This window comes from Phocoena sinus, chromosome 10 (assembly GCF_008692025.1).
Source record: "Phocoena sinus isolate mPhoSin1 chromosome 10, mPhoSin1.pri, whole genome shotgun sequence".
In the NCBI taxonomy this organism is placed as follows: Eukaryota; Metazoa; Chordata; class Mammalia; order Artiodactyla; family Phocoenidae; genus Phocoena; species Phocoena sinus.
Window position 1 is genome coordinate 27,824,174 of NC_045772.1, and position 13,701 is coordinate 27,837,874.

General features: G+C 37.7%; 1 protein-coding gene across 1 annotated transcript in view; it reads left to right on the plus strand.

Annotated features, from left to right (window-relative positions):
• The window catches only part of EEA1 (early endosome antigen 1), a 142,159-nt gene that overhangs the window by 45,227 nt on the left and 83,231 nt on the right, over positions 1-13,701 (plus strand). Inside the window, exon 3 of the mRNA XM_032645166.1 lies at positions 10,257-10,381. Within this exon, the coding sequence (XP_032501057.1) occupies positions 10,257-10,381 (125 nt within the window). The remainder of the gene's footprint in view (positions 1-10,256; positions 10,382-13,701) is intronic.

The window sequence follows — 13,701 nt, forward strand, 5'->3', positions numbered from 1 at the left end:
CTGAGAGGCTTAAACAGCAAACATTTATTTCTCACAGTTCTGGAGGCTGGGATGTTCAACATCAAGGATTTGGCGGATTCTGTGTCTGGTGGGGGCTTCCTTTCTGGTTTATAGATGGCTGTCCTCACATGGCAGAAGGGGCAAGAGAGCTCTCTGGGGTCTCTTTTATTATATAAAGGTACCAATCCCATTCATTAGGGCTCCACCCTCATGACTTAATCATCTCCCAAAGGCCCCACCACATTGGAGGTTAAGATTTCAACATATGAATTTTGAGGGTACATAGACATTCAGTCTGTAACAAATATATAATCTGTATAATACATAATGTAATAAGTGATATCATATCATTTGTTCTCATCAGGACAGTTGTGCAGACTATTTAGTATATTGCATTGCATAAGCAAATTCTTTGTTCACTCTTTATCCATTTCTAATCTGGCTTCCATCCTTAGTACCCACTGAAACGCACTAATGACCAGCATATTACCAAATCAGGTCTTCATTTTCCTAGTCATTTGGCTAGGGAGAGCAGACTTTTCTTGGAGCTTTTTTGGTAGGTGTCCACTGAAGTTTCCAGGTAGCTGGCTTCTCCAGCAGCCAGTCCAGAATATATGAGACGAAAAGAAAACCCAGAGTACTCACCACTCTCTCAGTCCTTGGCTCCTGAGATCCTCAGCTGGTCTGCCTTCTTCTCTTTACCTTTCAGAGTTTTCTTTTTGTTTTGTTTTATATATAAAGCCTCTGGATTTCAGCTGTACTTAGCAGGAAGAATAGAGAAGTATATCTGTTCCATTTTGTCTGGAACTGGAAATCTAACCATTTTGAAAATTGGAGTATTTATCTTTATATTAAGGTATTATAAGAGTTCTTTATCCTTTGTCAATGTTTTGATTGCCTCCTATTCATCTGATTAGTGAGGGAAGGATTCCTGTCCTAGGCTTATGGGAATAGCTAAACACATAATTAGACAAATGAGATCAACAGCAGTTTATTAGTCACATATACTCACAGCCCAGAGATGGAGGACACGGTGTGCCATGCAGGGCCACATGAGGATTGCACTTGGGAACAAAATGAACAACCAGGTGTTGTTCAGAGGCAGGCATTGTAGATCAGGAAAGTAAGGTGCCCCCTGGTTTCTAAAGGAGATGTGATTGGCTTGCTTGAATAATTCCAGGGGCTGGCAGAGAACCTTCTCAGGGATAAACAGGCCCTGTGCTTGCTGCCTGTGAAGAGGAGGGCTGTTTGGCTAGAACTCCTTATCTGTGAGAGCAGAGTGGGGAGGGGAACTTGCAGTTAGGCCTTTTGAAGCCCTCCCTGTTTCACCAGTTGTCAAGGCAACACAAAGTATTGGGCCTTAATTTTAGCCCTTACACCACAATCAGAAATATATGATGTGTATATTTTTTCTCAGTCTGTGGCTTACTTTTCATTTTGTTAATGTTGTCTTTCAAAGAGAAGAAGTTTTAAATTTTGGTGAAGTACAATTTGTCAGCCTTTTCTTTTATGATTTTTGCTTTTTGGGTACTACAAAGTTTTTTGCCTACCGCAGGGTTGCAAAACTTCCTCCTGTGCTTGCTTCTGATTAAAAAAAAAAACAAAAAATCAAGCTACAAGCATATAAATCAAGCTACAAGCAACACAGAGAACATAGCCAATATTTTATAGTAACTATAAATGGAATATAACCTTTAAAAATTGTGAATCACTATATTGTAAACTGTAACTTACATATATTGTACATCCACTATACTTCAATTTATAAAAAAGACGGAAGGATTAAAAAAATTAAAAAATCATTTTAGTATGTACATTTAAATCTATGATTTATTTTAAATTATTGTATAAGGTATGATGAGATAGCAGTTGAGGTTCATTTTTTCCATGTGAATATGGAAACCACATTTTTCCATATGCTTGTTGCAGTACCATTTGCTGGAAATGTTACCTTTTCCCAATGAATTAAATTTTCACTTTTGTGAGAAATCAATTGACCTTATATATGTGGTTATATTTTTTTATGTTCTTTGATCCAGGCATAATGAACTGATTTTAAGGTGTGCCAAGTTTTTTCTTACCTTTGAACTTTTGTATATGCTGATCTCTGTGCCTTACTTAGTTTTGCTGTTTCTTTTTTCTTGGTTAACATCTGATTATCCTTCAAGTCTCATCACAGATAATTTTTCCAATAAACTTTCCTGACTCACATGTTGGATAGATGCTTCTTCCACATGCTTCTGTGGAAAAGAATTCCCTCTCCTTTTGGTAATGATTATTAGTCTGAGATTCATTTATCTATCAAATATTTATTGTCACCAGACACTGTTTTGGATGCTGGAGGTATGGCACTGAGTGAAATAGTAAAAAATCTTTATGCTGGTGGAATTTATTTTTAATTAATTTATTTAATTTTTGGCTGTGTTGGGTCTTTGTTGCTGCACACGGACTTTCTCTAGTTGTGGTGCGGGGGCTTCTCATTGCAGTGGCTTCTCTTGAGCGCAGGCTCTAGGCGTGTGGGCTTCAGTAGTTGTGGCATGTGGGCTCACATGCCACAACTCCTGAAGTTGCCTCTGAGGAGGGGGTAGCTCAGAAAGAACTGAATGAAGTGAGAAATCATGTTGATTTCTGGAGCAAGCATGTTGCAGGCATGTGGAACAAGTCTCTGAGGTGGGAGCATGCCTGGCATATTGAAAAAGCATCCAGGAGGCTAGTGTGGCTCCAGCACAGTGAATGGGGGGACGTTAGGTTATTGAGGTAATCAGGCCCACCTCATGTAGGGCCTTATAGGCTTTTGTACAGACTTTAGTGTTTTACTCTTGGTGAGATAGGAAGTCATTGGAGAGTTTGGATCAGGGAAAGGACAAAATTTATCTATATTTTTGTAGGATCACTCTAGCTGCTGTGTGGAAAATAAAGCTGTTAATGGGGTAAGGATAGAAGCAGAGAGACTGTTAGAAGGCTTTTACAGTGATCCATGTACACCATGAGGGTGGCTTGGATCAGGGCAGTTGTGGAGGCCCTGAGGTTCTAAACACATTTTGAAGGTAGTTCTAGTAGGATTTTCTGATTAGTGGGGTATTTTCTTTTATAGCTGTTTCAAGAAGCATGCAAGCTTATTGAGGATGGGGTCTTTGCTTTATTTTACCATTGCATTCTCAACAACATAGCATAATGACATAGTAATCACACTTAGTAAATACTTTTTAAAAAAATTCTTCCTTCCTTCCTTCCTTCCTTCCTTCCTTCCTTCCTTCCTTCCTTCCTCCCTCCCTCCCTCCCTCCCTCCCTCCCTCCCTCCCTCCCTCCCTCCCTCCCTCCCTCCCTCCTTCCCTTCCTTCCTTCGTCTTAGTTGTGGCATGCAGGATCTTTAGTTGCAGTATGTGGACTTCTGAGTTGTGGCATACGTGCGGGATCTAGTTCCCTGACCAGGGATTGAACTTGGGCCCCCTGCAATGGGAGCGCGGAGTCTTACTGACTGGACCAGCGGGGAAGTCCCAATACTTTTTGAACGTATGACTGAATGATGATATGTGGAAACTTAAAGTGAAGAAATGAGTAAAGAGGCAGGCAGCATAAAGATATTGTGGTAAAAAACAATGCAACAGTACATTAATAAAAAATATTATTCTGTAGTTGTTTTTTTTTTTTTTTTTTTTTTTTTTTGCAGTATGCGGGCCTCTCACTGTTGTGGTCTCTCCCGTTGCGGAGCACAGGCTCCGGATACGCAGGCTCAGCAGCCATGACTCACGGGCCCAGCCGCTCCACGGCATGTGGGATCTTCCCGGACAGGGGCACGAACCCGTGTCCCCTGCTTTGGCAGGCGGACTCTCAACCACTGCGCCACCAGGGAAGCCCTATTATTCTGTAGTTTTAATACTTGGTCCTGTGATTGCCTGGAAGACAACCCTTTCATCAGTAAAAAGAAAAAATAAGTGAATTCACGTTCCTCACTTTCATCCCCTGGCTAATCTCTTTAAAGGGTTGTTAACAAGAGGAACAATGATATTAATGATATTAATGGTAGCTAACATTTATTGAATGTTTTCTTCGTATCAGATGCTGTGATGAGGATTTAGTATGTATTATTTAATTCTCACGAGACCCCCTCCCCCATATGGAGTAGGTGTTACTGTTACCTCATTTAACAGATGAGGAAATTGAAGGTAATATAAGCTACTAAGAGTGGTGTGAATCCAGGATTCAAGCCCAAGACTAGCTCTTAACTGCTACCCTGTCTTGCCTCTTACTTTGGAACCTTGTTTGTAGTCTTCCTCTTCCTTGCTACGATCCTAACGTACATCAAGGAACATCTTAGCCTCCCAGTTCTTAATATTATCAGTGCCAATGATCTTTATTACTTTTCTTTTCTAACTACTCAAGCCCGTGGCAGTACCTTCCATCTTCTTATCAGGCAGAATAATTTTACCTGACATGTTAAAATCATATCTCTGTGTTCCTTACCTCAACTGACTATCCTCTCAAAAACTTTCATAGTCTCACTACTTACCTTCTTTGGCCTTGCTGATTATTTTAGATTTTTAATTTTTATTTTTTCTTCTAGTCTGTCATCCTTTCTTCGCTTCGTTTCCTTTACTCTCTAACCATACATCTAATGACAGTTAATACTTGTTGAGCACTTATAATGTCTCAGGCACTGTACTAAGCATTTTATACACTGCACAATAACTCTAGACAAATAGGTGCTAATATTAGTCCCATTTTATAGATGAGGAAACTGACATTTAGCAGGGTAAAGTGAATTTTTTAAAGTCATATAGTCAGTATTGGTTGAGACTCAAACCCACATCTATTTCTGACACCAAAACTCATGACGTTATAACCTTTGTAACCTATTGTCCTTCACCACTGTCTTCATTTAATTTACTTTCTCCCTGATACTCTGAACTCCTTTATTCTCTTATCCTTTTACTGTTCCTATCTGACAAAACCCCAAACCATAGATCAGTGTAACAGCCCACATTTTAAAATACATATATTGTTAGGTATGGGGAATTTGGGAGATTGTTTTAAAATGATTTTATTTGGCTCATAAAATTAGAAGGAAGGGTAACCTACTGGGAATTATGGGTATGGGCAAGAATGGGATCTTAGGCTAGTGGAATATGGTGAAGACTAAAAATTGCTTTCATTATAACAACTTTTTTGTTGAGAACATCATCTACATAAAAGTATTTGTTAAAACTGCCAGTCGTTTCTTGATCTAAAATAAAAGCTGCCTTGCCAATACTAGCTCTTGATAAGTAAGGACAAAGTATCATAAACAAAAAGAATAGTGATATTCCGACTAAAGCAACTGGTTACTCAATAAAATTGACCAATGGGAATCTATAGCATAAGGATGGAAACTAATTTCAGAGTCCTAATTTGGATAGGTCTTTCACCTTTTGTACAGTTACTACTTGAAAATTTCTCTTCCATATACTAAAAAGAAATATACTATTATTTTCCTGTTATGTCTATTTTCATTGTTTCTATTTTGTTTCATAAATAACTTTTTGTATATATCCTCCTAAAAGTTGTTATTTCACAGGGTTTCATCTGCCCATTATGTATGAAAAGATGTATAACTGCTATTGATTTGTCGGAGCATTACCAGAAAGTGCACGCTGAAAATGAGACAAGAGGACAGGAACTTCTTCTTAATGACTCCAGTGTTACTGTGGGTCCTGAATATTTTGTTTTAGCAGCTTGGTTTTGGGTTGCTCAAAATAGCTTTGTTTTTCCTTGCCTCAGTGTTGCTTAACTTTTTCTGCTATAGGGGAATGTGGATTGCTTTAATTATGCATGCTCTAAGAAGGTTTAATAAGGAAAAGAGGCTCTTGGGAAGTTGGCTGTTCTTACTGTTTGCAGCAGTCTTTTTGTGAATCTGTAAACATATATAAAAGTTTAAGTTTATATTTTTGCATAAAATTTGCCATGAAATTTGAAATATAAAGTGAATGTTTTTTATTTCAACATTTGTAAGTTATATCTTTATTATGTAGTTAATGTTTTATTAATGAATGTTTTAAAATGCTTTAGGTTAAGATGCTTTACTCTTACATAGAAAGAGGACTTTGCATGTCAACTGTTACTGTCTTTATTTGGAAAAATATACAGCATTAGAATCTGGATCTACCACTGTTTCAGTCTTTGTTTTGATTCCCCAGACCTGTTGGAAGTGACAGAATGACATACACCTGTTATTAATCATGGGTCACCCAAATGTTCTCTGTAGTGTGTGAGGCTGGTGTATACAGAAGGCTGGGAGTGGGAGCGAGTGAGGGGAAGTGTTGCCCATTTTTAATCTGGAAAAAATTTCTCAGATGATATATCTCCTTTCTTTGAAAATTACTACAGTATTCTAAAAACAAAGGGAGACATAGCTTTTTAAAAAATTGTTTTACAAATCTTTTAAAAGAATGAAACTTTTTTTACCATGAAAGACAAAAAAAATCAGACTTACTCTTTCCTATGAGTTAATGATGTATAAGAAAACGATCTGACCAAACTTTCACTTATTTAACATTAATAGAGTACCTCTTATGTGCCAGGTATTTTGGTAGGTACAGGAGATAAAAAGGTAAATAAGATATGGTATCTATGCCAGGAAGTTTTTCTGATAGATATTTGCAAAAAGAGTACAATGTCTGATTCAGCTTGAGGGGAACTGCAGAACTTGAAGAGGGGAACAATTAAACCAGACATTCTCTAGGGTGGTGGGGAAATGAGTGCAAATAGGACACCAGTTAAACTACGGAGGTAGTGTGAGCAAAGATAGAGGCATAAAAGATTCTTGGAACTCTGCTTAGCATTTTACCAGTTGTTTTTCTTACAGAACGTATGGGTCAACTTTTCTTTATGGGTTAGCCAAAATCAAAAGTGACTATCTTACCTACCTGTCACTTAAATAAGAACTTTCCTTTTAACTGAAAGGACACTTGGTACAATAGGGTATCATAAGTATCAAGTTAACCTGAGTTCTTAGCTATGGTGGATCTGAGAAAGGATTACAGATAACTGAAAACTAACAGTAAGGAATTTAATCTTAAGTCAACACTATGTGTGTGTGTGTGTGTGTGTGTGTGTGTGTGTGTGTGTGTGTGTGTGTGTATGTGAGAGAGAGAGAGAGAGAGAGGGAGAGAGAGAGGGAGAGAGAGGAGAGAGAGAGGGAGAGAGAGGAGAGAGAGAGGGAGAGAGAGAGGGAGAGGGAGAGAGTAGGTGAGATATTTGGAATGATTAAGGGAGAAAGTGTAGCTGGCTATTTTGGTGTATTATTTTTTGCTGTTTTACTGTTTGTAAGTTATCTATCTAGCAACCTTAATTCCCTTGAAGATAGTTTAGAAAAATAGAGGAGTCTCTTAATATCCAGAATTAGTATCACAAAGCCCATGAACTAAAGGTCATGTACTCTATTCATGGGACATCCCTCAGATATTCATTCTGAGCGTATTTTACTTTTTTTAAAAAAAAAATATTTATTTTTATTTTTGGCCGCGTTGGGTCTTAGTTGCGGCACGCGGCATGCGGGGTCTTTCGCTGCAGCTTGCAGGCTCAGTAGTTGTGGCGCGCAGGCTCCAGAGCGCATGAGCTCTGTAGTTGTGGCATGCAGGCTTAGTTGCTCCATGGCATGTGTTCCCTGCCCAGGGATCGAACCGCATCCCCTGCATTGGAAGGTGGATTCTTAACCACTGGACCACCAGGGAAGTCCCTTTACTTTTATTTTAAATGAGTGATGTGGTTTAATAAACTTTTTTTCCCTTAATCTGTCTTTCCTATCCATATCAGGCAAGTGCTGCTAGAAATAGCATAGGAATAATTTTTAGAAATGATTGTTGAAAGACAAAACAGGGTGTAAGAAAAACTATAGAATGTGGGTACAGGAATTAGAGACTTGCCAGAATTAATAGAGTGGAAGACACCCATTCAGTGATTAATATTTATGCTTCTGGGACATTAAGCAAAGGTTTAATATCATCTGTTTAAGTAGGTGAGGAAGTGCATATATGTATTTTAGAATTATTTTCATCAGAAATGTCCCAAAATTGAAGTTTTATTTAAACATGCAAGCTCTAATCACGTGGAAAATTTACTTAGGTGGAATATTTCTAAATATGTATTACTGAATTTCTAAAATTTCTCTTTAGGGATGAATCAGTTGTTTCTGGAGTATTAACCTGGTAATGTTTAGAAGCTTTAAGAAAGTATGGCATACCCTAATGGGATCGTTAGCTTTTTGGCATCCTTGGGTATCTCGAGCCAAAACCTGGAAGTAAAGACAGTGGTCAAAAAGCCAAAGTTTTGAAGATTAAATAGCATAATTGGGATGTGGATTTCCTGAGGAGCACTGTAATTTGCCTTCTAGTTACTAGCAGAAGCTGAGACACGAAAGAGAAATGACAAGCTAAATATTATAGGGGTTTATGTGCTGTTGCACTAAAAGCATGTTAACTAGTGTGGTACAGCAGTTACTGGGCAGAAGTTATAAGAATACCAAATAGAGCTTAATATAGAGCCATTATGAAATATGATGGTAGATAATAGATGGCTTTGAAAAAAGATAATACCAAGTACATTAAAACACAGGCTGGGGGCATTCATTCATTCAGAAGACAGTGCTGAGCATCACATATCTGGATCCTAATGGCATTATTCTGATGTCCAAAGGCGCATCCTCAGTACTACTGTCTTTGCTTACTTTAGGAGTTTCATAAGAGATCATTGCATTCATTCACCTGTAGTGCCCCTGCCCTTCACTCTGGCTCTGTGATCAGAACATACCTCTGTTTCCCAAATGCAGCATGACTGTTTCATACCTTTTCCCTTTATCTTTGTTCATGCTCCTCCATGTGCTTAGAATGCCTTTATTTCTGACAAGTAAATTCCTATTCAGTACCTAATTCCAGTGTCTCATATAGACATATGTCTACATATATGTATATACACATATACATAATGTGTGTGTGTGTGTGTGTGTGTGTGTGTGTGTGTGTGTGTGTGTGTTTAGTTTTTGGAAAGCATTAACTGCTGCTGCAGGCAGACCTGGATATTCCTCTTGTGTTCCTATAGTTCTTTATATATATCAATACTTCTGTTATACCATTGTCTGGTAATGTTATGTTCATTGAGCCTTGATTCTGCCATATGATGTGCATAAATGATGTGAAGGTATGTTATTTGTATAGCACCCAACAAAGGAGCAGAAGTTATTTGTTTATTCTTAGTTTTTATGTGTCTGGAGTACTTATTACTTAGCTCAGTCTATCCTTTGGAAGGTTTTATAATCTGCAAGCTCTTAAAGCTCTTCTGTTTTTTTGCCAAATTCTGCCCGCCAGGTTCATTCATATTTCATTAAATAAGTACACTCTGTAGAAAGTATATGGTATGTTCAAAATACTGCACTAGCCATTAGGGAAACATAGATTAAAAGCTTCATTGCGTTGTGCATTATAGTGGATGTAGAAACTTGACAAACTGATGATGAGAATGCTGGAGGAAAAAAGCAATAGATGCAAAGGCATAAAAATGTGAGATACTGTGGTGTGTTCAGGGAAACATAGGTGCTTCAGTATAGTTGAAGCATGTTATATAGAGTAAGGAATGTCCAGAGATCAGATTGGGTAGGTCATTGGGGGACTATACCTGCAGGACCTTGTATGCCATAACTATATAATGATTCTGGGATTATTTATAAGTTTTTAATATTTTATGGGACTATATATTAATTTTAAGCTTTTATAGTGTTAATCTTAAGTTAGCAAGGAATTTATTGATGAAAATACTTCTCAACCATCGTAGATACTCTGTGGTAATTATGAGTTATTTATATTACCTTTTTTCTCAATGATCAGAGTGCTTCATGTTCTTAATATTTTGGTTATTCCTGTGCAGTAGAGTGGAGCAGATATTGTTTTACTGAGGGAGATATCTAGAGAGATGGAGGATATGATGGCAAGTCTTCTCAACTAGACTTCTAGATTAGAGCTAACTTCTTAGATTAGAATTCTATACTCTAGCCACTAATTTATTCAACCTAAAAGATGGTTGTAAGGGTTTTAAAAAACGTTTTGTAAACTGCAACCAGGATAGGCAGTGATGTGCCTTTGCACAATACCAGAATTTGGGCTTAACGCTGTAAATTACAATTTACCTGTTGGTATGAATAATACATATGACTGTATTTAATAACATACAAATGGTTATTTTGCAATACTAAATACTATTTTGAAACCTTTTTCTACCTCTTTCTGTAGGGTTTCATATGTCCGCAGTGTATGAAATCTCTTGGATCCGCTGATGAACTTTTCAAACACTATGAGGCAGTCCACGATGCTGGTAATGATTCGAGTCATGGAGGAGAAGCTCTGGCTCTGAAGCGGTACAGTATAATAGTTTTGAAGTGTAATGTAGTGAATGCATGTGATATCATTGTTTTATCAAGAATACTTAGTTTTCGAAAAGAGTAGTGTTTTTATATTATTTAATTTAAATCTATTTTCTTTTAGCATAGCCTTCATCTTTTATTGTTATAACCAATCCTATCCTTGACCAAAAACTATCTATACCAGCATCTACAATATGGTTCACTGGTTTATATTTTTAATAAAGATTGTGATTTTTTAAAAGGTTAAATTTTATTTAGCAATTCTGCTTAATAAAGAACGATATGCTTTGTTTAGAAGATTTTACAGTAAGTTGTTAAAATAATGAATTTAGCAAAGAATTAAATTGAATAATTATTAAAAAAACATTTTTTTTGTAATCACCAATATAACAGCAAGCACACATAACACATTCTACTTCTTGACAATTTTGCCTGACCATTTTAAGAATTAAACTAAAATATAATTAATTAGAACAGCATTCAACAGTATGACTTTGCTTTTCTTCTTCTACTGGTAAGGACTCTTGTCTTATATTCCCACTAAGGAAGAAAACTTGATTTTATTCTACTTGTAAAAAATTGTTTTTCATGTTTTTCTTTAAAAAAAAAAGCCTCTTACTTGGTTAATATGCTATAGCATAAAGGACACCACATTAAGGAAAAGTATTATGACCACATTTTGGTTGATAGATATGTAGAACTATAAAATATGGTTGTTTTAATTTATTAAAATATGTGGGAAAACCAGAGCTTTTGGGAAATATGAATCTTCCCTTTTACAAATGACTATTAGTGCTCTTTAGGATTTTAATATATGAGTCAATAATTTTGGGTACTGTTCTTTTGTCATTTGTTAGGAGATAGATATAAAATATATACTTATATATAAATGTTTATATATTTAGTGTCAGTTTAACAGAGTTGCTTTCTCAGCTGTGAATTAGTGCCCAATACATGAACTTTCAACATAAAAAGATCCATAGTCTACCTGTGTTCTTGCTTCTTAACTTTTCTTCCAATGTTTAGCTCACTAAAACCTGGTTTTTGCCCTACGATTCTCCTGAAAATACTTCTTCAAAGGTCAACGGTAAAAAAAAAATCTGGATTATTTTCAGTTTTTATTTTACTTGACTTCTGTTTTGGTTATCTATAACTGTGTAATAGTCCACTCCAAACCTAGTGGTTTAAAACTGTAACTCTGTATTACTTCTCATGATTCTTTGATTTGACTGGATGGTTCTGCTTTAAGTTATGTAGAGTTGAGTGCTGGGAAGGCCAGAAGGTCCAAAATGACCTCACATTCATGGCTGGGAGATGATGCTGGATGCTGGCCGTCAGCTCAGCTGGGGCAGTATATTAGGGGACTCAGTTCTCCTTCATGTAGGCCTCTCTATGCAGCTGCTTGGACTTGCAGGCCAGCAGTTGGGTTCTAATAAAGAGCATTACAAGAGGAAAGAAACAGAAGCTGCCAGTTATCTTAAGGCCTGGCTTCAAAAGTTTCAGAGTGTCACTTCTGCCATATTTTATTGGTCATAGTAGCTACAGGAGTGCTCAGGAATCTGAGGGCCAGCTTAGATTGAAGAGGCCAAGAAGTAAGCTCTATCTTTCAGTGGAGGAGTGGCTTCTGTGTATACGAAGGGAAGAACTTGATGGCAGCCATCTTTGTAGACTATTTATTACAATCTCTGCACAATTTGGTTCTTCTGGCTCTCTTTCCTTCTACTCTTCTGAGACAGCACATCATTGTGATAATTCTTTCTTGATCTGTTTAATGTACTCCCTTCCTCTATATAATGTACTTGGGGTAATATCCATATCCATGACTTCCTCCTAAACTACATCTCCAACCTAGAATTACTCCCAAGTTGCCTACTAGGTATCTTCTCTTAGATGTTCCAAAGGAACATCTCCCTGTTGACATTTGAAAACAGGGTTCATTATATTTCCTTCTAAATCTTTTCCTTACCTACTGTTACATCTTCTGGTTAATGGCAACATTATCTTTCCACCAAGTTACTAAAGCCAGAAAATTGGATATGCTCATTTTTACACACTTACCCTCCCCTATTTGATCTGTCACAAAGTTTAGTTAATTCTATCTCCTTAACAGCTCTTATAACTTTTTTTTTTTCTTTTGCGGTACGCGGGTCTCTCACTGTTGTGGCCTCTCCCGTTGCGGAGCACAGGCTCCGGACGCGCAGCCTCAGCGGCCATGGCTCACGGGCCCAGCCGCTCCGCAGCATGTGGGATCCTCCCAGACCGGGTCACAAACCTGTGTCCCCCGCATCGGCAGGCGGACTCTCAACCACTGCACCACCAGGGAAGCCCCTTTTATCTTCCCTGCTACGGCTTAGTTTAGGATTCATCATCTCTCACTCAAAAATATTTTTCAGTATTTATAGTTGGCTCTCTCCCTATGTCTTGTACCTCTTGTACCTCTCTACTTAACTCTCCATGTTGCTGCCAGACTAGTATTCTTTTTCTTTTTTAAAAAAATAAATTTATTTATTTTATTTTTGGCTGTGTTGGGTCTTCGTTGCTGCATGTGGGCGTTCTCTAGTTTCAGTGAGCAGGGGCTACTCTTCATTTTGGTGCGCGGGCTTCTCATTGCAGTGGCTTCTCTTGTTGTGGAGCGCGGACTCTAGGCGCATGGGCTTCAGTAGTTGTGGCATGCAGTCTCAGTAGTTGTGGCTCACGGGGTCTAGAGCGCAGGCTCAGTAGTTGTGGCACATGGGCTTAGTTGCTCCACGGCATGTAGGATCTTCCCGGACTAGTGCTCGAACCCATGTCCCCTGCATTGGCAGGTGGATTCTTAACCACTGTGCTAGCAGGGACGCCCCAGACTAGTATTCTTAAAATGGAAATTTGATTGCTTTATTCTGAATATTAACTTGCACTAGTTTCTCATTGGTTATGGAGTAGTCAGTGTATACTTTTCCAGGTTTATTTGTTACTATATGTGTTCTTCCCATCTTCCTGTACCTCTCCAATTTCTTAAAATTACATCCTGCCCTTCTATAACATATTGGGTCGCATGTGACTATGGGCAAGATATGTTTTCTAGATCAAAGCCCACGTGACTTAGGTGGGTCATGAAACCTTTTTGTTTTAAAGCTCTACAGTTAACGTATGACAAACTGAGAATTCCATCAACATCAATCATATATATGAAACGTGATGCGTTAGTTTTCTTGGGTCCAGATTTTAAAATTAGTTGTGTGGATAGCATATGCAGAATACAAAATTCAAATGGTTCAAAAAATTATGTGGTATATACTTGGCATATACCCTGAGAAAACCAAAATTCAAAAAGA